The sequence below is a fragment of the Bos mutus genome, chromosome 18 (assembly GCF_027580195.1).
Source record: "Bos mutus isolate GX-2022 chromosome 18, NWIPB_WYAK_1.1, whole genome shotgun sequence".
Taxonomy (NCBI): Eukaryota; Metazoa; Chordata; class Mammalia; order Artiodactyla; family Bovidae; genus Bos; species Bos mutus.
In genome coordinates this window covers 38,702,255-38,728,206 of record NC_091634.1, presented here as the reverse complement: position 1 = coordinate 38,728,206, position 25,952 = coordinate 38,702,255, and the positions used below count along the sequence as shown (strand labels likewise).

Sequence of the window (25,952 nt, the reverse complement as noted above, 5' to 3'; positions counted from 1 at the left end):
GTGCCCAAAAGAAAGAACTGCTATGGATGGGACTTTCTGCCCAACCACGTCCCTTCCTGGGCAGTGAACTTAGGAGGATATGCTTGAATGAAGGTAAACAAGACAGAGAGAGAAGAGGGACAATGGAGGGCATAAAGGTGGGGGTGCCTAGTTCTTCCTGGGCGTCAGTACAGGCAGCTTGTAGAAGAGGAGGCCTTGGGCACGGCGAGAACCTGGTCTTCATTCTTGCTGCCCTTAGCTTCCTGGTGGCAGCACCTCCAGGCTGGCTTTCTCGCTAGGTGCAGCGTTGGTCTGTCCACTCTGTCCTGGAGAGACCCAGGTCTGACCTAGTGATGGAGCCTTTAGCACGTGCGCTGTGGGAAGGAGGTGGTGGGAGGATGTGCTGGCTCCCTCACCCCAGCCCTGCACCACGCGGGCAGCAGAGCCAGGCTCTCACGGCCAGCTTGTCCACTGCCAGGTCGTGTGGATCACGGCCACGCTGCCTTACCTCGTGCTGTTCGTGCTCCTGGTCCATGGCATCACGCTGCCCGGCGCCTCCAACGGCATCAACGCCTACCTGCACATCGACTTCTACCGCCTAAAAGAGGCCACGGTCAGTGCCCAGCGACCACCCACCCTTGGGCCAGGGTGAGGAGGGTTCTCAGTGCTCTGTGTGGCCTGGGATGGATCCTCCCCACTCTGAGCGGCAGCATCTCCGTCTGACCAAAAACCAGTTTCATCTGCACCCAAACAGTATCTGTGAGCCTGTCCAGCTCTGATGGTCTGGAATCTGTGGTTCTACTAAGTGGCCTTTGCAGACCCCCTCTTTTCAAAGACAGCACTATGCTGTCCTGGGTTCTTACCCCTGCCCAATGTCATGGCCCCCTAACCCACTCCAACACCCCAGACCTATTTCTACTCTGGTCTCCAAACCCTGGCCTCTGGTACCATCTGTGATGTCAGCATAAGGAGTAGCATCAGCCATGGGGGCACCCAAACCCTACTGACTGTCTCTCCTCACATCTACTTTAGCTCACTGTCCTGCCCAGAGACTACCATGCAGGTGGGGTGAATTTGGAGTGGAGTCCAAAACAGCGGGGTGAGGTCAGGAGCAGAGACACCTTGGAGGTTCCTAGGGCCTTGAGCATCTTCAGATCACAGCTGAGATGATTTGCAACCTCATCACTCATGTGCTCCTCAGTGACAACACCTCAACATATTCCCCTCAGAATCCCCAAAGACATCCCCATACTCTTTTTGAACCCACGATATCCTGGCAGGGAGGACCAATGAGGTTTAGGAGGGACACAGCTTCTACTCTCCAGGCATAACTCAGTGTTATAGCCCAATAACCAAGAGAAAAACCTGCTTCCTTAGTAACTGCCAGAAAAATAGCGTAGGAAACAAATCAGCCTTGTAAATTGTGAAGCAAGTCAGAGTTCTATCTGTTCTGCACTGTTTATATATCTTAAATCTTTCCAACAGTAGAAATAGCCTGACATCTGAAGGAGCAGCTCTGTCTTCCTCCATCAGATGGCTTCTCTTGTTACACCCTCTGCTTACAAAGTGGGGAGATGACAGAAGTCTCATAGCTCTGATTGTGGCTTTGTCCTGGCGAGCTAGGTAAAATTATACCCATTGTACAGATGAGGAAACTGAGATATAGATAGTGAAATTGACCAGGGCTAGACGATGAGGCTGAGCAATTGGAGGAGCTCAGATCTCCAGGCTTCTAGCCATGTAATTTCATCATCCATCAGATGAGGGAAGTAAGCCCCATTGGCCACCAAGGAGTCCCCACTCTCTGTGGGTTGGTAGAAGCTACTAGGAATCGTAACTCCTTCCTGAAGCTGTTGTCTCCATAACACCTGAGATAGTCTAAACCCTTTGCCCTTGCCACATCCACTTTAAAGCCACATTTAGTTTATTAACTTTCCGTTTTTAACTTTCTTTGAAAATCAAAATATCAAATTGAGCCAGTGAGTTCCTCCAGGGTGAGCTTACTCATGACCACCCAAGGCTGGATGATGCCAGAGAGACCCCAGCCTCTCTCCACAGTGATTTTGTACAGGCTGCTGGGCAACAGGAGTTGTGTGACTGCCTATCTCTGGCTAGATCTCATTTCCTGAGTCTAAGAGCATCCCTGGGGCTTCTCAGCCGGTCTGGAGCAGTGAGGTAGTCCAGTTCTCTGGGAGCAGAGGGTGATGGCCTTTATCTGCCCATTTCAGGTGTGGATTGATGCTGCAACTCAGATATTCTTTTCCTTGGGGGCTGGATTTGGAGTCTTGATTGCATTTGCTAGTTACAACAAATTTGACAATAACTGCTACAGGTAAGATCCTTCCTGGGATTCCAGAAAGCTCTAAATCCTAGGGACCCTCACAGGGGTAGAAAAGAGGGTTCTCGTCTGGAACAAGTCAGATTTTCTTCTTGGGTTTAGTTCCCTGTGAGATGAGGCAGAGTAAAGACCATCCTGGATGTTCTATGAACTCTGACATGGCCTATGGGGGTCCTGGTGAACATATGTCACTTCAGGACACTTAAGCAGTGCAAGCTGAGGAACTGGGATAGTTGAGGCCACTAACCCTGGGAAATCATGGGAGTGCAGAGCTGTGACAGAGGGACACTGTGGCTTTCAGAGCAACCAGAACTGCCCCCTGTCCGTCTGACGCGTGGGGGGCAGACAAGGGCGGAGTATCCAGGCTGGTTGCTTGAGGGGTGAGGGCCCTGGCAGGGTCAGAACTTAAGACCACAGGGAAGAATAAGAAGCCTGCTCAGGGTAGGAGAGTCAGAAGACGGTGCTCTAGATCAGCTGGTTCTGTAAGCATTTAATGCTGCCTCCTGCTGGCCCAGTGCTGTGAAGGCTTCAGACAGGGGCACAGATGGGGCTGCTTCATCACTCTCTGTCAAAGGCTTAAGACAGAATCCCTGGTACAAGGCAGAGTAGGATGAATGCATGCCAGTGGGACAGGCTGTGGGGAGGCTAAGGAAATGGGGCAATCAGCCCTCTGATAGAGGATCATTGAGAGCATAGAGGGTGCACTTGAGGTGAGCCTTGGTAGAGAGTTAGGGTTGGGATAGGCAGACATGGAGTGGGTGGATCACAAACAGCATGAGCAGAGCCAGAGAGGTGGTATGTTTGTGAACCAGCAGATTCACTGGCTTGCTCAGAGAGTGCGTGTTAGAGAGTCTCATGAAAGAAGGCTGGGAAGAAGGTGAGGTCATTTTAGCAAAGCTCTTGAATGCCTGGGTGAGAAGTTGAGAGGCACTGGGGAGCCACGGAAAGTTTGTTGAAGAAGGAGACTGGTGATTCAGTCTCCCAACAAGAGTTTGATAGCAGTTTCTGGTATCAGAGTGTTTTATCCAGCAGTTGTTGACCTATTTCCTACATCCACAGGCTCTGACCCAGGGATGGTGGGGCACTGGGGTCTGGATGGCATCAGCAAACTGAAGAGGGGGATGGCATTCAAAGCCGTGGATTCCATAGATGGCCCATGAGAGGGTTGTGGAGAGTCAGACAACTTGAATTAACAGTGCTGCTTTTCCCCAGGGATGCCCTGCTGACCAGCACCATCAACTGTGTCACCAGCTTCATCTCCGGGTTCGCCATCTTCTCCATCCTTGGTTACATGGCCCATGAACACAAGGTCAACATTGAGGATGTTGCCACTGAAGGTGGGTGGGTAGTCCTGCCCACTGAGAAGGAAGGGGCTGAGAAACTCACCTTCTTCTCAGCTGTGCAGTTCTCCTGTGGCTGCAGGACCAAGGGGAGCTGGACGTGGGGCCTTCCCTGCTGCTGCTGGATGGACTTTCTTTGAGGCCATCAGAAGAAATTCCAGGCAGAATCTTCTGAATCAGGCCAGGCCAGATAGGTTTTTGGAGCACCTACTCTGTACCAGCCCCTGGGCTAAGCACTTGATATATCTTGGCTTAGTTCTGGCAGTGCTGCCAGGCAAGTCTTAATAGACCCATTTTAAAGATTAGAAAGCTGAAATTCAGTCTATTAAAGTTGTTCCAGGTCACCCAGCTAGTGAGGCATGATGCTAGCAACTGAACCCTGACCAGTCCTGTAGTAGAGCCTATGCTTCCCCACAGCTTCTCATATTCTTTCTTTATTCCTTCTCGCATTTTTATGGCCACAGATAGGCTGAGACCTGGGCAGGGGCTGCCTCTGATGAACTCTGAAAACTCACAAAGTTTTGAGAGTAAGAGGATCCCTCACGAGGTGTAGGAGGTGGGGTTTGAGACCCGTAGCTGTCCAGGAGAGGTACGGCTCTCGGGCTTGGCTGTTTAAGGTCAACCTCCTTGGCACATGTGTACCTGCTTAGTCATTCAATCGTGTCTGACTCTTTGGGACCTCACGGACTGTAGCCCACCAGGCTCCATTGTCCAAGGAATTCTCCAGGCAAGAATATTGAAGTGGATTGCCATTTCCTTCTCCAGAGGATCTTTCTAACCCAGGGATCGAACCCTTGGAATTCTGGTGATATGAAACTGATATCAAACTCTTGGGAAATCAAGTCACTAGCTTTCTTCTTCAACAAATTTTCCATGGCTCCCAAGCGCCTCTCAGCTTCCCACCTATGCATTCAAGAGCTGTGTTAAGATGACCCCACCTTCTTTCCAGCCTTATTTTGGATCTGGCTTCATCAGTCATATTTATTTATTTACTTTCTTGGCCTCACCACATGGCATATAAGTTCTTAGTTCCCCGACCAGGTATCGAACTCAAAGCCCTTTCGTTGGAAGTGTAGCATCTTAACCACTGGACCACCAGAGAAGTCCCTGTCCATCATCTTTAGAACTTTGGTTTGCTCTATCCACACATGACTGACCAAATATGATGGGGCTGGACTAGGGCTTATTGGGACTCAAAATGCTCCCCTGTCATCTGCAGCTCAGACCCACAGCCCCAGCCATTGATGAGGTCCTTGATGTTTCTTCCAGGAGCTGGCCTAGTCTTCATCCTGTACCCAGAAGCCATTTCTACCCTCTCGGGATCCACATTCTGGGCCATTGTGTTCTTCATCATGCTCCTGGCTCTGGGAATTGACAGCTCGGTGAGTGACCTTGTTCAGATTACCTCTGCCCACAGACACCACTAGACTCTGACCCTCCCTCCCCAAATACACACACACTAAGTCTCAAGTTTTCCCCCATTCAAATCCCTAATCAGTAGTTGTTTCCATAAGGCCCTATTTAAATGCAAACAAAGAAATCAGTACTCAGAAAGTCAACGCTGATGGTGTGTGTGCTCACTTGTGTCTAACTCTCTGCAACTCCATGGACTGTAGCCCTCCAGCCTTCTCTGTCCACGGAATTCTCCAGGCAAGAATACTGGAGTGGGTTGCTGTGCCCTCCTGGGTGGGGATCTTCCCCACCCAGGGATCGAACTGGCATCTCTTGCATCTCCAGCCTTTGCAGGCAGGTTTTCTTTTTATCACTGAGCCACCTGCCAGAAACTAGGAGAAACCCCTTGGCACTGTGGAAATTTATATTAGAAGGGACCTGGGATAAGCCAGCCCAGTATTCTCCTTTTACAGACGGGGAAACTGAATTCAGAGTTTCATAACTTCTGTTCTCTCACCAACCATTCTTCCCGTGGTATTTCATCAGCATCCACTCAGGCTGAGTGAGTGGACAGGAGTCAAGACCCTGTTGATAGGGGGAGATAGGAGTTAACTCTTGGCCCCCTCTCACACGGTTTCTGAGTTCTGAGCTTGGTTGACAACAGGGCAGAAGTAGGGTGAGAGGATAGGGAGAAAGCTGAACCTGCCAGTTTCTCTAGAAATCTCTTGGGGTGCGTGAGTCCAGGGCTGCTAGGAGGTCCGAGGGAGCTGGGTACCTGAGACTGGACTCCCTGGACCCCAGGGACTGAAAAAATTTACACAGCCTTAAAGTTGATAATTATGGTCTATTTGGCAAATTTCCTATGGTCTATTTGGCAAATTTTCAAGCCTGGGCAGCAGCCTATCAGATTGCTCTGAGGCTGCTCTGAAGAGGTAAGGGAGGAGCTAGCATATATAGGAGTTTTGCAACAAAAACCAGGTGGTCAGTGTTAACTGAAGAAAACCAAACATCTCAAGTTAACAAATTTAATGCTTTTCTTTAAGGGAAAGATGCAAGAGTCTGGGCTCACTGAAATCATTTATTATGTATCTTAGCCATCTAGGGCCAGTATCCTGTTTTTTTCCCATCCTGAGTCCCCTCAGGGTGTACCTTTGGTTGGGAGCTGATGGCTGGAGCATCCTTTGTTTGCTGATATGGCGGGCCACAATTTTCATTCACCTCTGCATCCCACCCTGCCCCGTCCCCTCCAGATGGGAGGCATGGAGGCGGTCATCACGGGCCTGGCTGATGACTTCCAGGTTCTGAAGCGACACCGGAAACTCTTCACGTTTGCTGTCTCCTTTGGAACCTTCCTTCTGGCTCTGTTTTGTATAACCAAGGTGAGGGGGGCTTACCTCTGGGTCACCTGGGGCTTGTGAGGCTGCATTTCAATCCAGCCAGATATTCCCAGACTTGAAACAGAAGGTAGGACTAGGGGGACCGTGGCAGTACCTGGTATCCTGAACTCTGTGGTCCAGTCCTCTAGGATTATATCCCATTGTTGTCTATCCCCTCTAAGCCTGAGGACATCCAGGCAAACCTGTTTATTGGTTTGGGGGTGGGGAGCAGCAAAGGGCCATTTTAAACTGTCAACTGAAAAAAAGTACACAACCTGAAAGTTGAGAAATCGGTTTTATTTGGTGAACCAAACTGAGGACTTAGCCTGAAAGTGTTAGTTGCTCAGTTGTGTCTGATTCTTTGCGACTCCGTGGACTGTTGCCTGCCAGGCTTCTCTTTCCTTGGAATTCTCCAGGCAAAAATACTGAAGCAGGTAGCCATTCCTTTCTCCAGGGGATCTTCAATGACCCAGTGATCTAACCAGGGTCTCCTGCTCTGCAGGCAGATTCTTTACCATCTGAACACTAAGGAAGCCCTAAGCTTGGCACAGCATCTCAGATCGCTCTGAGGGGCTGTTCCGACGAGGTCAGGGAGGAGCCAGGATGATTTTGGATGCATGCATCAGTAAGCAGTAGCTTGCAATAAGCAGTGGCTGGAAACAAGACCTTAGTTCCCTGACTAGAAACAAACCCTGGTTGCCTGGGTGGAAAGAAGGAATCCTAACCATTAGACCACAGGGGCCGGTGACTAGAATCTCCGTCCCTAGTCCTTGGCTGCCTTGTAAGGAAAAATCAGACAAGGAGACGGAATGTATAGAGGAAAGTAAAGTATATATTAGAAAAGCAGAGTGCATATGGGAAGATGCATGAGTGAACTCAGAGTTGTTAGAGTCAAGCCTTTGGAAAGTTTAAATCCTTGTTAAAGGGGAACTCTTCCAGGTCTTTATCTTCTTCTTGGCCAGTCAGGACCCTTTCCTGGGTGTGCACACATTTCTGAGTCAAGATGGATTTCATCGCAGAGGCATATGGAGGGGGTCTGGCATTATTATGGCCTGGCATTCCCTGCATTTTTGACCCCAAGAAGCCTTTTGCACATGTGTAGTGTCCCTCGGAGAAGGCAATGGCACCCCACTCCAGTACTCCTGCCTGGAAAATCTCATGGACGGAGGAGCCTGGAAGGCTTCAGTCCATGGGGTTGCTGAGGGTCAGACACGACTGAGTGACTTCACTTTCACTTTTCACTTTCATGCATTGGAGAAGGAAATGGCAACCCACTCCAGTGTTGTTACCTGGAGAATCCCAGGGATGAGGGAGCCTGGTGGGCTGCCGTCTATGGGGTCACACAGAGTCAGACACGACTGAAGCGACTTAGCAGCAGCAGTAGCAGTGTCTCCCTGGCCCAAGGATGGAAAACGTATGACCTCTTGCTCTCTTAACAGAGTTTAGCCCCTCTCTCGGAGAAGGCAATGGCACCCCACTCCAGTACTCTTGCCTGGAAAATCCCATGGACGGAGGAGCCTGGTAGGCTGCAGTCCATGGGGTCGCGAAGAGTGGGACACGACTGAGCGACTTCACTTTCACGCATTGGAGAAGGAAATGGCAACCCACTCCAGTGTTCTTGCCTGGAGAATCCCAGGAGCAGGGGAGCCTGGTGGGCTGCCGTCTCTGGGGTCGTACAGTCGGACATGACTGAAGCAACTTAGCAGCAGCAGCCCTTCACTGTTCATGCCAATAAAATACCCAATGCCCAGTTAACCACCGTATTCCTATTGTCATATCGAAATGCGGATCTCAAAATGTAGGCAGGCCTTTGGTCCTAAACATGTAGCCCAGAGCCCATTAGTCTCTTGCTTCAGGAAATGTAAACACAGGGCTGGTAGTGAGTGTCTGGCCTGGAGTCTGTCTTTTTATCACTCCAGTAAGTGTGAACAGGGGGCCAGTAGTAAATGTCAAAGCTGGAGCCCATCTATCTCCTGCCTCAAGAATATATGAGTTTTTGCAACAAAGAACAAGGAAGTTGGAACATCAAAAGATTACCGTTAATTAAAGAAAACCAAACATCTCAAATTAAGGAGTTTAGGGCTTTTCTGTCTATAGGAAGATGCAAGAGTCTGGGCTCATTGAAATCATTCCTTTGATATACACCTCTGCTGTCTGGGGGCCAGTATCCACACTTCTTCAAGCTGAGTGCCCCCGCAGTGGGTGACTGCAGCAGTTGGTTGCTATATGGCAGGCATCCTGTTTCTATCCTGAATTCCCTCAGGGCTCACCTTCAGAGCAGCTGTAATGTGATGGCTTGATGGCTGCAGCATCCTTTGTTACTTTCATGGAAGGCAACATTTTTTTCATTGATAAAATCCATCTTGCTTTTTTTCCTTAATACTAATGATTTATTTATTTATTTGGCTGTACTGTGTCTTCGCTGTGGCACGTAGGATCTTCGATCTTCTGAGGCATGTGAGATCTTTCTGTTGTGTCATGCAGGATTTAGTTCCCTGACCAGGGATTGAATCCTGGAAGTCTCCCAGCTTGCTATTTACTGGCTGAAGTCCCCACCCCCAGACTCAGTGACCCCAGAAGGTCTTTGTTAGAATATGTAGCAGCAACACAGTAGCACCCTAAACCTCATTACTTGAGTATGGGGTAGGGGTGAGTTCCAAGTGAGCTGGACAGGGGAGAGCTCAATTTGATGGATGTAACAGTTGATCGCTATTTCTAGCCATGAAGGCCTCAGGCTCTCTCTGTCCATGCCCCAGGGTGGAATATATGTGCTGACCCTGTTGGACACGTTTGCGGCGGGGACCTCCATTCTTTTTGCTGTGCTCATGGAAGCCATCGGCGTCTCCTGGTTTTATGGTAGGTGCTGGGCCCTGAGTGTGTGTGGAAAAGCCTCGGCCCCCTGGGCTTCTGGAGACCTTTCTCACCTGGTCAGGAAAAGGGGATTTTCATCTCCAGGGCTGTCACTGGCTGATCTCAGAGTTGTATAAGTGGCTTATATTGGTCTTAGCTCTCAACTCATCTTTGCATGAACTCCCTTTAACAAGAGGTGGCAAAGGCCCCAGAGGCATCAGTGTCAGCTGTTAAGAGAGGAATTCGGAGGAAACTGCTGCTCCCTGAGCCATGCCATTCATTCTAGAGTAGGGCTGCCAGATTTAGTCAATCCAGGATACAAGATGCCTTGTTAAACTTGAATTTAAGATAATGGGTAATGTTTTTTTTTATTGTATACCCCAAATACTGCATGAAATTTCTTAAACTAAAATTTAATATTGTTGTCTCTGAAAATCAAATGCAACTGAGTGTCCTGTATTTTCTCTGGCAACCTTATTCTGGAGCTGAACGGGGAGAACTTGGTAGAAAGTGAAACGTGCTGTCATTCGCTTTTTCCCCCGCGCATGTGTGCTAAGTCGCTTCAGTCGTGTCCGACTCTTTGCAACCCTGTAGACTTTAGCCCCGGAGAAGGCAATGGCACCACACTCCAGTACTCCTGCCTGGAAAATCCCATGGACAGAGGAGCCTGGTAGGCTGAAGTCCATGGGATCGCTGAGGGTTGGACACTGAGCGACTTCACTTTCACTTTTCACTTTCATGCATTGGAGAAGGAAATGGCAACCCACTCCAGTGTTCTTGCCTGGAGAATCCCAGGGACGGGGGAGCCTGGTGGGCTGCCGTTTATGGGGTCTCACAGAGTCGGACACGACTGAAGTGACGTAGCACACATGCGCGGGGAAAAAAGCGAATGACAGCACATTTCACTTTCTACCAAGTTTAGCAGACTTTAGCCCACCAGGCTCCGCTGCCTGTGGGATTCTCCAGGCAAGAATACTAGAGTGGGTTGTCATGCCCTCCTTCAGGGGATCTTTCTGAATGAAGGATTGAACCTGCGTCTCATGTCTCCTGCACCGGCAGGCGGGTTCTTTACCTCTAGCGCCACAGGGAAAGTCCCCAGTGTGTCACAATTAACGTGTTTATCCTGTTCTCACTCTTTTCTGCTCACCAGAAAGAGTCTGGTCCCTTCTACCAGATTAAAGTCGGGGAAGCCTCTGTACCCACAGTCATCACTGTTTTAAGATTCAGGAAGCAAGAGGAAAGAGCTGGGCTTTGGGATCAGGCCACCCTGGCTGTGTAACAGGGACAAGTGTCCCCTCCCCAGGCCCTGGTTTTCCTTCTAAAAAGTGAATTGGGGTTACTCACACAAGGGGACGCTACCCTTGAGTGTGTTCTCACCTGTTCTGAACCAGCCAAGTGCCCATCCCCAGGTCTGCTATAAGCCAGGGTGCCCCTGCTTGCCCCCGCTTTCTGCTCTCCACCTGGGGGCAGCCCCTCCAGGGAGGCAGCAGAGGGGAGTGGGTGGCCCCGGGCTCTGCAGGGGCCTCGGTGACAGGCCTGCCTGTGTGTGCGCAGGAGTGGACAGGTTCAGCAACGACATCCAGCAGATGATGGGGTTCAAGCCCGGCCTGTACTGGAGACTCTGCTGGAAGTTTGTCAGCCCTGCCTTCCTCCTGGTGCGTGGTGTGTGGTGGGAGCATCCTGGGGTGAGGGTGGAGGTGGGGATCTTTGCTTCTAAGGGGAGGAGGTTGGGATGCAGAGACCTGCTCAGGAGGCTCCGCCTGCCCTGTTGATTCCAAGGAGGCTTCCGTGTGAGCAGGGTGTCCAGCCTGGAGCCAGGTCTGGGGTGGGGGCTGTGTGTGCCACCCCTCAGCCCAGCTCCAGGGTCACCTTTCTAGTCTTCCATTCGTATTGCTCCTGTTTCTTTGTCTCCTTTTCATTATCCATCCTTCCTTGAATCCTTTCTCTCTTTCCCTCCATCCCCTGCATCCGTCTCATGCATTGGTCCTCACTTCTCTCTGGTCCCTCTCTGCCTCTCTCCCTCCCCCCCACCTCCTCCCCTCTCTCTCCTTGTCTCTCTTCTCCTTCATCCTTGTATCCTTTCCTCCCCCAGTTTGTGGTGATTGTGAGTATCATCAATTTCAAGCCACTCACTTACGATGACTACATCTTCCCACTCTGGGCCAACTGGGTCGGATGGGGCATCGCGGGCTCCTCCATGGTTCTGGTGCCCGCCTACATCGTCTACAAGTTCTTCAGCACCCGGGGCTCCATTCGAGAGGTGAGCTCTGAACCAGCCCAGGGCAGAGTGGGGGACAGCCGGGCAGGGTGGGGGACAGCTGGGAGGGTGGGGAGAGCAGGAGAAGGCACATCCCAACTCATTCCTGCTGGGGTGAGAGACAGACAGGAAGGAAAGGGGGGCGATGTATGTGTGATTGTGGTTGATTCACATGGTTGTATGGCCCAACACAACATTGTAAAAATTTTAAAAAAACACACACCACGAAAAAAAGAATACACATAGCTGAGTCACTTTGGTGTATAGCAGAAACTTGCATAGCATTGTAAATCAACTATACTTCAATAAAATAAATCTTTAAAAAAGAGAGACAGACAGGACACAGACTCTAGAGTCAGACGGACCCACCATGTTGGCCGTGTTATTTACCCCTAAGCCTCAGGTTCCACTTTTATACCCTGGGATAATCAGGTGGGCCTTGAGCGGAGAAAGGGAATGCTTAGCCCGGGGCCTGGCACACCGTAGGTTGCCAGTGCGAGATGCCTGCAGTTATGTCGTCTGTCATACGTGCGTGCTCACACGCTGCTCCCACCATTGTCACCGTGATGAGCTCAGCCCTCCAGTCCCTTAGGGAGGAATTAGTCTGCATTAACTATGCCCACTCCTGAGTCCCATCTCCTAAGGTCTGTCATAACCCTAGATGTCTCCCACTCTCCCTATCTGTATTCACTATGACCTTGTATTTTGGATTTCATCTGCCTTTTTCCTGAACCTGATACCTGATCAGCCTAAACCAGAGATTTCCAAAGGACATTTCTTCTTTGAGCTGTGTGCATTGCAGATACATATAATCAGGTATTTGGGAACCAAAGAATTTTAACTGAAATTATGTCTGCCTTATTCTTCGGTTAAATGCCCTTTCTTTATAAATAATGGTGACAGTCTTTTCCTCATGTCCTTCTGATTTTATTCCTTCTTTACCCACGGTCTTTACTCATACTTACTGAGAATCTGCACAGGGCAGACCGTATTCTCGGCACTAGACACACTCCCCTGGACTCACGTTCTCATGAAAGGACAGATACACACAGGAGGACCTAAAAGAGCGAGCCGTACAGGAACTTCGGGAAGAGGGTCCCAGGCAGGGCTGTGTCCACCCCCACCCCCTTGAGACATGTCTCCTGTTCATGAAATCCTACGGTCCTGGAACTTCTGGGCCCCTGGGAGGACCGTGTTCAGTGAGCTCATCCTGGACGTGGAACCAGGACCTACTTTGAGTACTTTTATTCTTCACACTTTGAGGTCCCCCCACCTAGTGATCAGATATTGATTCCAGACCCATTCCCTGAGTCCACCCTGTGTCTAGCCCCCTAAGAAGGTGGCCCAGGTCCCCAGGCAGGACTGAGGTTCTGTCACTGTTTTCTCTCTGTGCTCTGAGCTTGTCTGCAGTACTGCCTCTGGTCGTGGTTGTAAAAGTGCCTGTGTGTGTGTTTGTTCAGTGTCAGCCCCTTCTGTGAGCTGTAAGCTCCCCCGAAGCAGAGCGTGTGGGTGTCCTTCAGCCCTGGACCCCCAGGGCCAAGGCCAGTGTGTGACAGCAGTCACTGGCTCAGTAAGCGTTCACCGAATGCATATCTCAGAGTGAACTGACCAGCTCCATAAAGCAGGGTGGAGAGCGTCTTGTACAAACCTCTCCTGCTGTCCATGTGGGCCTGTAGGGACAAGCAGCAGGTGGCCCTGATGTGGGGTGTGCTCTGGGCTGCTGGAAGGGTGTCCCTGGGCCAAGCTGAGGCCTCCTCCACTTCTCCATCCTCACAGAGACTGGCCTATGGCATAACTCCAGAGAGCGAGCATCACCTGGTGGCCCAGAGGGACATCAGGCAGTTCCAAGTAGGTGCAGCTTGGACCGTTCTGGCGGGGGCTGAGGGGTGGGGACCCACTGCTCCCTGCTGTGCTAAGGCAGGACCACACACCATACACACCAGAAACCCCAGAGCGCCTCGGGGTATGATATTAGGATTGGAGGAAAAGGGGCCTGTCTTCTGCCCACTACCAGCTTCCGCCTGCCCCTCTGCTCCTTGGTCCTGAGGTACCGGATGCCCCAATTTCCTCAACTCTGTTCTCCCTCTTTGAGTTGTGACCGTGGAGTATCCCCAGATTAGGTTGAGGCTTGCTTATCTTGAAGGAAGCTCTGCAAGTACATCAGTAACTTGGTGATCTAAGCCCTACTGTTTTCCCTTTCAAAATGTGGGGGTGGGGGTTGGGGAGTTTCCCTGTGATTCCCCTGCTTCAGATTGACTGTGTGACTTTGCAAAGTGTCCTTTGCCCTTTCTGGGTCTCAGTGAAAATTTGATTTTTCTCTGTTTTATTGTATTTATTTTTGGCTGTGCTTGGTCTTCATTGCTGTGCGGGCTTTCTCTCATTGCGGCAGGCGGGGGCTGCTCTCTGGCTGGGGCGCTTGGGTTTCTCACTGCAGCGGCTTTTCTTGTTGCAGAGCACGGGCTTCAGTGGCAGCATGTGGGCTCTAGATCTCGGTAGCTGTGGCGCATGGGCATAGTTGCCCTGCAGCATGTGGAATCTTCCCGGACTAGGGATTGAACCCATGTCCCCTGCATTGGCTGGTGGATTCTTAGCCAGCGGACAGACCACCAGGGCAGTCCCCATGTGACAGTTAGGGAACCCTCCCAGGTGTTCTCCAGGTCTTTGAAGGGAGCGGCTGTGCTTTCCGCCCTGTCTGTGTGTCCTGCTGTGAACAGCAGCCCTCGTCCCTCGGTCCCTGCCCACCCTGACCCTGGCCTTGCTGTCTCTCTCTGCAGTTGCAACACTGGCTGGCCATCTGAACCTGGTCCCGAGGAGGAACCTGCAGCGCCAGCGTTCAGGCCAAAGGCCACCCTGGACACTGTCTTGGGATTCCTCTCCGACCCCTCTTCTTCCTCTTTTCCAAGTTACCACTGATTTAGTGACCTGGTTTTCTTTCACCTTCTGTTCACCTGGCCCGAGGGCTGTGGGCTTTTGGATTGCTAAGCCTCGTGGGAGAAGAGGAGAGGCGGGAACAGGAAAAATGACTTCTGTTGAACCTCTGTTAGTTTCGAGGAAGTCTCCCCCAGTTATGGGAGCCAGCTGGGGCTGAGGTCTGTGTTACGGGCAGAACTCCCTACTGTGCTGGCTGGTACTTTGGGCCACAGAAGAAATCTCCAGTCCACAAAATCAGACAGGATGTTGCTTTTTGGGTCAGACACTGTAAAACCAAAACACGCACAAGCAGCCAGGCTGAGTTTGGGGGGCAAGGGAGTGGTACATAGATCTTACCTCTCTTTTTTGCCCTGGTCAGTGCTGGACCTTGATCAGGGAGCTTTGGGGATATTTGTCGCTGTTATGAAGTCCGTGGATAGAAGCTCTGGGGGGATCATGAGCACAAATCTTCATGGTTTTCACTCCAGTTGACCTGGGTTTGATTTATGTGTGTTCTGGGACATTCTTCTGGCTTCTGGTGCTCAGAGGGCCCAGAGCGGTGGGTGTCATAGTAAGTGGCTTCTGCATAGGAACCAGATGAGTCTATAGAGGCCACGTTCGGGTCTTGCCCTGTTAGGGACATGACGCCCAGGAGCTACCTGTGGCTCCCAGGACCTTCCTCGGGGACTGAGGATAGGAAGCCAGCAAGGCCAGCTGTGTGTCTCCACTGCAGGATCCTCTGCTGTCCTCGCAGAGCCAGGTCAGTGTCCAAAGGCCATCTGACAGACAGCTGTCTCTGCGGTGTTCACAGATACCTTCAAAGCCGTTCTGTGGGAATCCCACCCAGTGTAGACCGAGGGTTCTTGAGTGAGGGGGAGTGGGCCCTGAAAACTCCCTTTGTCTCTCTTCTTGAGGGCAGCATGGAACCCAGGACACAGCTCCCCGGTCACTCAGGTTGAGGTCACTCATCATATTCTGAGCTGAGGGAGCAGATTGGCTTTTGCCAAGAATTTCTAGGTTGATTTCTGATACACACTCATGAGTGCTGCCCTCTGGTGGTGCTTGCTGGTTAGTGTTGGCTCATTCAGAGAGGTGATTTATAGCTTGGTTAGTCGGTGGCATCTACTTGGAATTTCTCTTCGTGGTTATCAGTTTCTTATACTCTCGGAAATCTAGATTTGTGGGTTCTTGTTCTGACTGTGAGAGGCCCTGTTGCAGAATCTTCGGGGAAAAAAGGAGGCCACATCATTTTCACTGGGAGTACAGGGTGACACACACCCCAAAGATGCTTTAGGGAAAGTGGGACGGGGTAGGGGGAGGGGGCGGGCAGTCACTGAGCCTGATCTACTGATTGCGGAGTCAGTGGAAGATGGTTACCTGGGGGCTGGCTGGGGGCAGGGGAATGGTTTTTCTCTCAGAGTCAGAGCTCTGTTGAGTCGGGCTCCTTATGTCATTCTTTAAAGTGGGAAACTCAGGAGACTTTAGATCTTTTCATATAAAAAAGTCCAGTTAAAATTCTGAGACAACCCAAGTAGCAGGTGTCTTAGACCCTGAAAAAGGTGCAGCCTGGAAGCACCCAACAGAGTGGAATAAACAGGTGTGGGAACGAGAGCAGGGTGACCGGTGCCTGTGGTTATCTGGTCCCACCTGTGGCTCTGAATCCACCCCTGAAGGGTAATTCCTCCTCAGGTATGACTTTTTTTTTTTTTTTTTTTTTAAAGCACTTTCATTCACGTTGCCTCCCATCCACCCAGCAGATTCTGTAGGGCTGGCTTCTCTGTCCCCATTTCCCAGGTGAGAAAACCAAGGTCCAACATTTCTGTCATTCTTGCTCAAGGTTCCTCAGCTACTAAGGGATCCAGTCGGACCCTCAGCTCTCAGCTCTGACTCTCAGCTGAGAGCACTTTGAAATTCCCAGCACAATATAGTTCACCATACCCAGGGCTGTCATGAAATGTAAAGAACAATCCATCCAGTCAAGTGGCCAAGGAGTATTTATTTCTTAGCAAAAGAGCAATGTGTTGGAAGAAGGGAAGAGGGAAGAAGGAGATGTCATTTATTCTCCTCTAGCTGTTTGCCAGGGAAGAAAGTATTTCACTGCTCTCCTTCGATGAAAAGAGCCGCTCTAGGGCCATGGTCCCCAACCTTTTTGGCAGCAGGGACCGCTTTCATGGAAGACAGTTTTTCGGGATGGTTTCAGGATGATTCAGGCGCATTACACTTATTGTGCACTTTATTTCTTTATTATTACTTCAGCTCCACCTCAGGTCATCAGGCATTAGATCCTGGAGGTTGGGGACCCCTGCTCTAGGGAACGGTGGCATGTGAAGAGCTGAGTCTGCTGGGCAGATACGAGTCAGAAAAGCCTGTGTTCCAGGGGCCCCCTTCAGACAAATCCTGTCGTTTGCTCTTTGCTGTCTGTATGTGGCCCTTCTGCTTCCAGACACATGTCTGAGGGCGAGTTGGAAATGTGGTGCTAGCTGACCCAACACCAACCAACCCAGTAGTGCTGCCTTCTGGGGAAAATGACTCTCGAGCCTGGGGAGCAGCTCTGGGGGTGGGGGAACCTGGGACACCCGTGGACGTTCTCATGGAGGTGTTGGCAGACCTTCTGGGTTCACCTTTCACCCACATTTAGTGAAAAGAGAGCATGGGCTTTATCATAAACGATGTTTGACTTCTTCTTTGAGGACATTTTATTATTATTATTATTATTGTAGAGTTTACCCAGGATAAGGGTGCTCTTGTGTACTGTATAGGGCACTTTTGCTATTTTACTAGATTTTTAAAGAATTTTTATTTTCCACGAAGTGTTGAAATATCTGTTTAAGACCATCCTGTTAACATCTCTTCAATGTCTAATTATTTAGTGTTGACCTGTGAGTTGGTCTTCATTCCAGATGCAAATGAGACAGAGGAGAAGGGGACCTGCCAACTCTTGCCAAATATCCTGCTAAATAAAGGTCCTCAAAGCTGCCTTAATTCTCAGAGGGGTTCCAGCCCAGGGGGGAGCCTGTCTCTTGCCAAAGGATCCTGGTAATGTGAGTGAGACTGCACATGCTTACCAAAGATGGCATTTCTTAGTAAGAAGTTCACTGAGCTCGTTTCGTTTATATCCTTTGAAAGCCATGGATGGGAGAACAGAGAGGGAGTGTGGCGTGGGGGAAACAGCACAGCGTTTAGAGTTGTGCCAGGCTGCGTCTGTGACTATCTTACTGGGTAACCTGGGGGACGGGCTCCACTTCTGTGGGCTGCAGAGTTCTCTGTCTGTAAAAGCAAGGGTTGAATCAGAGAATTGAAGGTCTCACCCAGTTAAAAAAAAAAAAAAAAAATCCTGTCTCCATAGCAACATTATTATGTTAAATTTACAAAGAAGGAAGCACACAGTTTACTGCGGGGCTTTCCTGAATGATCTAGCGAGCAGTAACAATCTACTAAGTAGAGACATGTTGGAAGTATCATGTGTTTTGGACATTCAGTACTTCTCTTTCTCCAATATTTCTTCAGCTGTTGACAGAAACACTTGGTATTTTAAAATATAAATGCAACCCTTTTGTTTGAAGGAATTTGAGGGTAACAGGTGTCCTGCCCTCGTAAGTCCGAAAATCCACAGCTCTGAGGATGTGCAGCTTGGCTATAGTTGCAATCGTACAAGTCACCAAAATTCTGGTGAATGTGAAGTTGCTTTGGGGGTTCCTGCCCTCATCCTTCTGTTTACCCACTTCTGTGTAAACAAGGACTCTTTCAATGGTGCCCTGTGTCACGGACTGTTCCAATGTCATGCAGATTTCTATATCTGGTATGTGTTTATTTTAAAAGCTGTCCTCTTCATGGAAAATTCAGTGTACAGAATAATAAAGGATATTTCCTGTGTCATGTATCTGGTAGTGGTATTCTTTCTGGCATGAAGGTAAAATACTACAAAATTAATTAAGTCCAATGGATCTTCTGTGATCAGTCTCCAGCTAGTAATGAAGAACTGGTCATCGTGGCCCACCTTTCACCCATATGACTCTTTTTATAACCTAGGACAAAAGTTTGAGGTGAGGTAAATGGTTGACACATATTTTCAGTTAATTAGAAAATGGATATCTAGTTAGCTAACTAGTTTCACTTTTTCATTTCTAGGGCTGAATTTCAAGGGCCCATCTGTTTTTGACTATGATATACTCTCAGGGAGCGATCACAGATGTGATGGACAAATTCATACTAAAATGTGAACGACTACCTTTCTAGGTAGCTCCTAATAGACAGAAGTGGAAGTTGCTGCTTTTCATCCATTTCATATTTTTAATGTAGTTTTCAGCAAACATTTTCTGTAAAGATCTCTGTCACAAGTAGTCAATTCTGTTGTAGAATGAAAGTAGCTTTATTTACAAGACAGGTGGTGGAATGGATTTGGCCTGCAGTCTGTGGTTTGCTCTGGATTGGGGAAAAGAACAAAGGGTTTTGAGTCAGGCTAGACCTGGGTTTGAATACCAGCCCTACTACTTATTCCTGTGGAATCTTGGACAAGTTACGTAAAATCTTTGAGTCTCTCTTGCTTCTGAAGAATGAGAATAAGACTTTCAAGAGGATTAGCAGGATCAAACAAGATGATGAACACTTAAGAGCAACTTTTCTGGGACCACAGTGACTGGATCCAAATCCTGGTTCCATCACTCAATTGTGTGAAGACTTTGGCAAGTTATTTAACCTCCCTTGCCTCAGTTTATCATCTCTACATGGGAATGACGATAGTGACCACCTCATGGGGTTGTAGAGAGGATTAGATATTAATATTGGATTCAGAATAGGGCTAGCTTGCACAGCTTGTTAGTTTATGTTTGGTACATGCCGGTTACATAACGATTATCTATTTATTCTCCTTTTCACCCATCTTTGCCCATTTCAAAGGCAGCCCAGCTACTGCTGCTGTGTTTTCATGTAGCCAAAACAACGTCTGTTCCCTTGTCACCTCATTAGGATAGCACCCCAGATGTTTGAATTGGGAATAGCCAAAATCTGAGTCTCCCTGGGCCTGAGTGCATGTGAACAGCTGGGCAGGAAGTTCCAGCTTCAGAAAATACCAGCTTCCATGGGTCTTGGGAGGCAGCAGCCAACCTCTTGCAGGACCCGGCTGCCCTCTGCTGTCAGCCCCCATTAGGCTGCTGGCGAGGGAGATGCTCCCTTAGCTGGACCATGTTTCAGGGAGGCCCTGGCCTCAGCTATGACCCAGAAGAGGTGGAGACAGAAGTGTGGTAACCAGAGACTCCAGAAAGATCTGGCGACTGATTGGCTTCAGATGTCCTTTTTTATCAGCAACTGGCTTGTCAGTCATGGGCCAGGGAGGAGCTGAGCTGCCCATAAAAACATGAAGGTGAGGGATTGGGCTGCAGGAAATCAGACCACCTCTGATTTGAGGTACAGTGACCACCTCTGTCCCCAGAGAAGGCCCAGCAAGGGTCATGGCCTGACCATACCCCGGAGCCATGGCTGACTGTTTCTACAGCAAAGAATGGCTTTATGCAGGGAGCAGCCACCCCACCTACTGCAGCTTCAGGTCTAGTCCAGAGTCCCGGCCTCAGACAGGAAGACCCAGAGTCAGAGAGGAGAGCCCTGAAGCAAGTCCAGCTCCTGGAGACGGTGAGTCTGGGGCACACTTGAAGGTCATGGTCAGACCGACAACAAGTCACCTGCCTGCTGCCCACCCTGAATCCATGCCCAGGTTCCCGCTACATTTCTGTTCCTACACCACAGTCCCCCAGACTTCCCTGGTAGTTGCCATTGACCCCTGACCCCTCCCATCTGGTCACTTGGTAGTAACAATAACCTATCAATGGGGAGGAGTGAGAGGGCAGGGCTGACAAATGAGACAAACTCACTTCGCAGATGAGGAAAGACATTACAGCTCCGATGTTTCAAGTGAGTGACAGACAGAGCCACGACTAGAATTATTAGATAAGCGATTAAATTGTGAAGAGTCCCCCATCAGGGTTTGGGAATTGGAACAGAGCATGGCACAAGGAGTACCTGGCTTTGTTAAAAGAGAAAATGGGACTATCCACGTCTCACAAGCCATGCTTCCCAGGAGGACTGAGACCTTGGGAGCGTCAGCACCTTGGACAAGGCCAGTGCCCTGAGCTGACATTCCATCAACAAGCACGCTCTTATCTTGTGGCAGTCACTGTTTCCAGTACTTTACAAACTGCAACTCTTTGATCTTCTCAATGAGCCAATGAAGTAGTATCACAATCCCCATTTGTAAGTGGGGAAAACGGAGACAAAAAGGGATGATACAACTTAGTAGCTGGGGGGACTAGAATTTGAAGTCAGGAAATCTGGCTCTAGTCTGACCTTTAACCACAGATGTGCCCTATCCCTTGGACCCCAGCCATTCAGGCATAACATGATCCAGGTGGTAGAGGCATGGATCCTCCACTAGTTCCAACACCCTCTTCAATTAAAAATACATAATATAAAAATAAATTTATTTGTGTGTATCCACATTCGTTATTTGTATACACACATATATTTTATATATGTTATATATATACATGCATTTAAATATACATTTATTTATATATAAATATAATTTGCCTACAATATGCTAGGAAGCAAATGACTTGCTCTGGATAACAAAGTAAGAGAGTTCATCTTGAACAAATCTCTCCTGTAAGTCAAGGAAAATACCTTTGCTCACTTTCTCCAAACACACTGCATGTCTCAGTCATGCAGTCCTGCCACCCCAAACCTCAAAATTCTCCTTAGTCTTGCCCTCTTTCAGAGAATAGGACGGTAGTTTTCAAGATGTTAGTTAGTCTGCTACCCTCCTCATTTGCTGGCAAATTAAATCTCTCAGGGGACTTCCCTGGTGGTCCACTGGTTAGGGTGTTGCACCTTCACTCTGGACGGTGCAGGTTAGATCCCTAATCAGGGGACTAAGATTCTGCAAACTGCATAGGGCAGCCAAAAACTAAATATAAATAAACAAATACATTTATTTAGGACTCCAGAAAGGCACTGGCCAGCACCGGTGTGTTTTTGTAACAAGAGCTACCCCAAAAATGGCTACTGCCAGCTTCTGTGTTTCCAGGGTGGGCTTCAATCGCTTCCCACCTCTCCAGGAGACTCTTCTAGAACAGCAGAGATGACTCAGGAGGCCCTGGAAGATCTCAGCATCCCAGGATGGAGAATCCAGATGCCAAATCACCAGGGAAGGCAAGTTGCAATTGGCAAAACCCATTTGGACTGTGATGTGAATGAAAAACATATGCTTGTTGAATGAAGGAATAATCAATAGCTAACAGACTGGAATGTTTCTAAGTGCCAAGAGCAGAAGAGCACAAGGTTTCTGCAAAGCTTTGGAAAAGATGGTGAACTACTTGACAGGAAATTTTTCTCACTCCAAACAACTGGATTAGATAACCTGGCACTCTAGTGAAGCTATCCGGAGAAGCCACTGTTCTTTTCCATTCTCTCCTGTTTCTGGCCCCCGTCTAAAGAGCACAAAGTGTTTCTAAGGCTATATATAGCCTTATAGGGTGGTATTATGATTAATTCTGAGTTCTGAAGACCCTGCTTTGGCCAGTGGAATGGTATCATCTAGGAGAGCAATGTATGTGCATTAAAAGGAGTGTGGTTATATTAAAAAAATTTTTTTTCTTTCCCTTATTCAAAGCTTTGCCCTCGTTCTCATTCAGGATTGGGAACAGGGACCAACTTTTCAGTTACATGCTGGGCAGACCATTTCTGGCCGTCTCCAGGCTCCTGCTCCCCTTCTCTGGGCTGACAGGGCACTTTGGCAATGGAGGAAGACAGTCAAAGCAGAACCTGAGCACTGTGGCCACCAGGTGGCACCAGCACACACTCCCGGCTGCCCAGCAGAGGCTGAGGGACACCAGGAGGACTAAGGGTCTTTGTTCTCTGGACCCATCTCAGAGCCTCTTTGAACCCTCAACACCTGCTTGACCAGGATAGTGAAGAGCCATTCTTGTTTGGATGAAAAAACTCCGCTGGGTTTTGTATTGTTATAGCTTGGGTGGAGTTATTCACTTATTCATTCATTCTTTGATCAGAATTATACTCAGTCCCATTATTATTCCAGGAAGGAACCAGAGAATACAAGGAAGGAATAACCCTGTCCTCAGGAACTCTCAGTCTGATGAAGAAGACAGATGGTGTGCTAATAAGGAAACGTGTGTTGAGCACTGACTGCATGCTTTTCTAAAGCCCTCTAATGGCTCCCATTGCCTTCAAGGTAAATCCAAACTCCCCCTCCTCAGCCTGCCCCACCTCTCCGCGCCAATCACCTGGACTCGCTGCAGGTGTGTCCCCAAGCACACCTGGCCCCCTGGACCTCATCCCTGTGCCTTTCTCTGAAACTTGCTAATACCATTTGTCCCTTAAGATGTCATCTCTTATAAAAGCCTTTCTGAGCCTGTCCTTGTCACTGCATTTACCACAGTTTGTCTTTAAGAGAAAGACAAAGATCTTTCAGAGAACTAACAACTTTTGGTACAGGCGGTCACAACCACTTACTTTTATGTGTATCTCCAGTGCCTAGGCAAGTATCTGGCATATGGTCAGTCCTCAGTGGATGGCTGGGTTTACAGATGAATGAAGCAAGGCCGTTTCTCAACCTGGCAATGAGATCATGCACAGACTCCCACCTAGGGAGACAGAGAGGTCTCCCCATAACAGGTGGCCCTTGAGCTGAGTCATGAGGGAAATTCCAGGTCATGAGAGTCACTTCTTACAGCACAGAAGTAGGAGGCAGTAAGGGAATACAAGGACTTGCAGATTTGAAGTGTCTAAGTAGAAGGGCTGCAGAGAGAAATAAAATCCAGAAGACAGGACCCTCCTATTCTGGATAAGGATATGGAATTTTTTTCAGAGGGTAGCAGGGAGCCAGTGAAAAGCTTTATATTTTTCACTGGAGTAATGTGACCAAGGGATCAAACTCAGGTCTCCTGCATTATTAGCAGATTCTTCACCATCTGAGCCACCAGGGAAGCCCTCTCACAATGTGATCATACTTGGTTGTATATAGTGTATCAGTGAGCAGTTGCTGCGTAACAAACCACCCCCAGGCTGAAAACAACAACCATATATTTGGCTCCTGAGCCTGTGGGCCACCTTGGAAGTTCTGCTGACCTGGACCAGCCTCAGCGGATCTTGACTGGGCTCACCCCTGTGTCTGCAGCTGTGAGTCTTAGTTGCTTCCAGGTGCTGTCTCATTCTCCAGCAGGCTCAGCTGGACTTGTTCACATGGCAGTCACAGGGGCAGGAGAGTAAGTGTTCACATGCAAGACTTCTTGAGTCCTGAGTCAAGAGCTGGCAAACCATTACATCTGCTCTATTTTATTATCAAAGTAAGTTAAGAGTCCATATGCTTCCTGAGTGCAGTTACAAAATCACACCACAAAGGGCATGTACAGAGAGAAGCAAAAATGATTGTAGCCATTCAGATGGATTGCTCTGGCTCTGCAGGGTGGAGAACAGCAGGAGGAAGCACTAAAAACTTGGCCCAAAAGTTTATTTGGGTTTTTCTGTAAAATGTGCTGGGAAAAAACCCAAAGGGACCTTTCAGCCAACCTAAATAGGATCCTCAGTTAGCCCAGGTAAGAGGCAAAGGATAGATCCTTTTCAGACAAATGCGTTATGAGTCAACTTGCCTCAGCACTTCTGAGGTGCTAAGTACTGAACTGGTTCCATCTTGGAGCCTGGGGCGGTCACCTGGACCAGAAGGCATTTAATCTCAGCTTGAAAGAGGAATAAGATTAGGTAATCTCTGTGACCCTACCCCAGGCCCAAGCAACTGCTTCAAGGTTAGGGCCCAAGAGGCTGCAAGAGACAAGGGAGCAATCTGAATGCTGTTCCTGGGTGTGTCGGCTCAGGCATAGTCACCATTCTTTGGGATCATTGCTGAGAGTCTTGCTCTGGGCTGGAGGTCAGCCACCACCCTTGAAGGAGGTGTGGTTATTATTGACACTGCCCACAAGAGGGCAGCAGAGAATTGTCAGTCAAATGGGTGCCTTTGGCCAGACTCAGGCATGAAGTTAAACATGAGAAGCCCAGATAAATATCTTTAAACCATGTTCTGTGTAGGAAGGGAGAATTACTTTGTGCCTATGGACTCATGTTCTAGAGGCAGTCAACCAAGCATCATATCCCAGCTGTGTCATGCATGTGAGACCTGTGTTCTTATACAACAGCCATTCTCAGAAGCCTCCAGGCCCCGTGATTGCTTTAGTACTCTATTGTAATCTTGAAATTCTTAACAATTTTAAAATTATTCCATGTGCAGTCCGGTCCCTTTTAACTAATCTTCACAAAAGCCTCATTGTCCATGTCCATGCTCAGTCACTTCAGTCATGTCCAACTCTTTGCGACCCTTTGGACTGCAGCTCACTAGACTCCTCTGTCCTTGGGATTTCCCAGGCAAGAATACTGGAGTGGGTTGCCATTTCCTCTTCCAGAAGATCTTCCCCAACAGAGGGATGGAACCCAAGTCTCCTGTGTCTCCTGCATTGCAGACAGATTCTTTACCCACTGAGCCATCAGGGAAGCTCAAAGCCTCACTAAGTAGACATTAATATGTCCATTTCACAGATGAGTTGACTGTGGAGATGGAGGCAGCCAATATGGACTTTCTAAAGGTGGAAAGCAGCAGTAGGGGATAATCATCTCCTAATTTGGTTCTTACTCTGCTCTTACCCTCAGTTCCAGGCCTCTCACAGTGTCACAACATCAGGAAGAGGTTTAAACCCAGTGGAGGCTGGGCTGTCAGACCACTGATGGCCAGAGCACTGGCTCTGGACTCAGGAGACAGAGAATTCAGAGCATGATTTTCCAGCTGACCTTGGGCACGTACATTTCCCTCTCTGAGCCTCAGTTTTTCCATCTATAAAATGGTACAGATGCATTCCGAGGTCCCTTGCTGCACCCTTGTATTAACCATGTCCTCTATGTCCTGTATTCTGATGTTTTGACAGCTGGAGCCTTGCTGATTCTGGGGGAACTGCCCCTCCCAGAGTTAGCCAATCCCTGGAGATAAGAATGAACTTTCCCTTCCAGCATCCCAGAGCCTGTTCCCCAACTTCTTTATTAGGCCCTCCACATGGACCACTATCATCCTGTCCTAATCACTCTAGATCAAGGACCTGACAACTGTTGGTAGTCCCTAAGCCCCAGAGCGTGGGGGTGGGGGGCAGTGGGGACGGTGGGGGCAGGAGGGGGGGGGTGGGGGGTGGGGGTGGGGGGCAGTGGGGGTGGGGCGGTGGGGGTGGGGGGTGGTGGCTCCTGGCTCACCCCCTCCCACCAACCAAGATAAAGATAAAGTTCTTTTTTTTTTAGATGTGAAAATAGTATTTTAATAGTAACAGGAACACACAGCACCTCCTGGGCTGGAAGGTCCAGACGAGAACACTCACTAAGCACAAGCCTCCACATACCAAAGCTGCTTCCCTCACAGCTCTGTTGCAACAAAGGTCAGACACACCCCAGGTCCCTCTCAAGGAGGCGCCCCC

The 25,952-nt window shown here is 49.1% G+C and overlaps 1 protein-coding gene across 7 annotated transcripts in view; it reads left to right on the top strand.

Annotated features, from left to right (window-relative positions):
• SLC6A2 (solute carrier family 6 member 2) overlaps positions 1-25,952 on the top strand; it is a 51,142-nt gene that overhangs the window by 24,819 nt on the left and 371 nt on the right. For 2 of the 7 annotated variants that reach the window (XM_070388416.1, XM_070388412.1), the window contains 10 exons: positions 458-592; positions 2,208-2,311; positions 3,530-3,654; positions 4,927-5,039; positions 6,300-6,428; positions 9,182-9,281; positions 10,830-10,930; positions 11,368-11,535; positions 13,309-13,380; positions 17,343-18,322. In XM_070388416.1, coding sequence (XP_070244517.1) covers positions 458-592; positions 2,208-2,311; positions 3,530-3,654; positions 4,927-5,039; positions 6,300-6,428; positions 9,182-9,281; positions 10,830-10,930; positions 11,368-11,535; positions 13,309-13,380; positions 17,343-17,399 — 1,104 coding nt within the window. In that variant the 3' untranslated portion in view covers positions 17,400-18,322. Of the gene's footprint in view, positions 1-457; positions 593-2,207; positions 2,312-3,529; positions 3,655-4,926; positions 5,040-6,299; positions 6,429-9,181; positions 9,282-10,829; positions 10,931-11,367; positions 11,536-12,280; positions 13,288-13,308; positions 13,381-14,306; positions 18,323-22,528; positions 22,682-25,952 lie in introns of those variants that run through there. The other 5 variants (XM_005890930.2, XM_070388413.1, XM_005890931.2 and 2 more) reach the window with 5 other exon arrangements.